We start from the raw sequence: 474 nt of genomic DNA, 5'->3' as shown, positions 1-474 counted from the left end.
GAAGGCAGCTGCAGCAGCAGGTTGCTGCTGCAGGTAGCTGCATGCATGCATGCGGGGTTTTGTGTCTTGAAGATTATTTTTTATTTTGGGACTTTTGTTTTTCAGGTTTGATTTATGAGGGCTTTGCGCTGTCGCATGCAACTTCTCGGAGTTTCATTTTGGGGCTTTATTTGAAGTTAACTGCTGCTGGGCAGCAGCAATCTGCTGCAGTGCTGCAGCTGGTGCGGCGCTTCGTGCTGCTGCTGCAGCAGCAAATCGATGCTGCCTTCATCAGCAGCCACTTCGAAGGCTTGGGGGCCCTCAGCAGGGCCCTCTGGGGGGCCCTGGACCCTCTGGACCCGCTGCAGCAAGTAACAGCAGCAGCAGAAGCAACTTTGCTGCTGCCTTCTCGCCCAGACATAGCCCTCAACACTGGCCTTTGTCTCCAGCCGCTGCAGCAGCAGCAGCAGCTTGCTGCTGTCAAGCAGCTGCTGG

At 55.7% G+C, this 474-nt stretch overlaps 1 protein-coding gene across 1 annotated transcript in view; it reads left to right on the top strand.

The window, feature by feature from the left end:
- ETH_00038595 (uncharacterized protein) overlaps positions 1-469 on the top strand; it is a gene marked incomplete at both ends in the record, with an annotated part of 6,187 nt that extends 5,718 nt beyond the window's left edge. Inside the window, one exon of the mRNA XM_013375383.1 lies at positions 3-469. Coding sequence (XP_013230837.1) covers positions 3-469 — 467 coding nt within the window. The remainder of the gene's footprint in view (positions 1-2) is intronic.
- Positions 470-474: the final 5 nt, after the last annotated feature.

This window comes from Eimeria tenella, genomic scaffold (genome assembly GCF_000499545.2).
Source record: "Eimeria tenella Houghton genomic scaffold, Eth_scaff2737, whole genome shotgun sequence".
NCBI lineage: Eukaryota > Apicomplexa > Conoidasida > Eucoccidiorida > Eimeriidae > Eimeria > Eimeria tenella.
The sequence above is the reverse complement of the archived record's forward strand: the minus strand, read 5'-3'. Positions and strand labels throughout refer to the sequence as shown.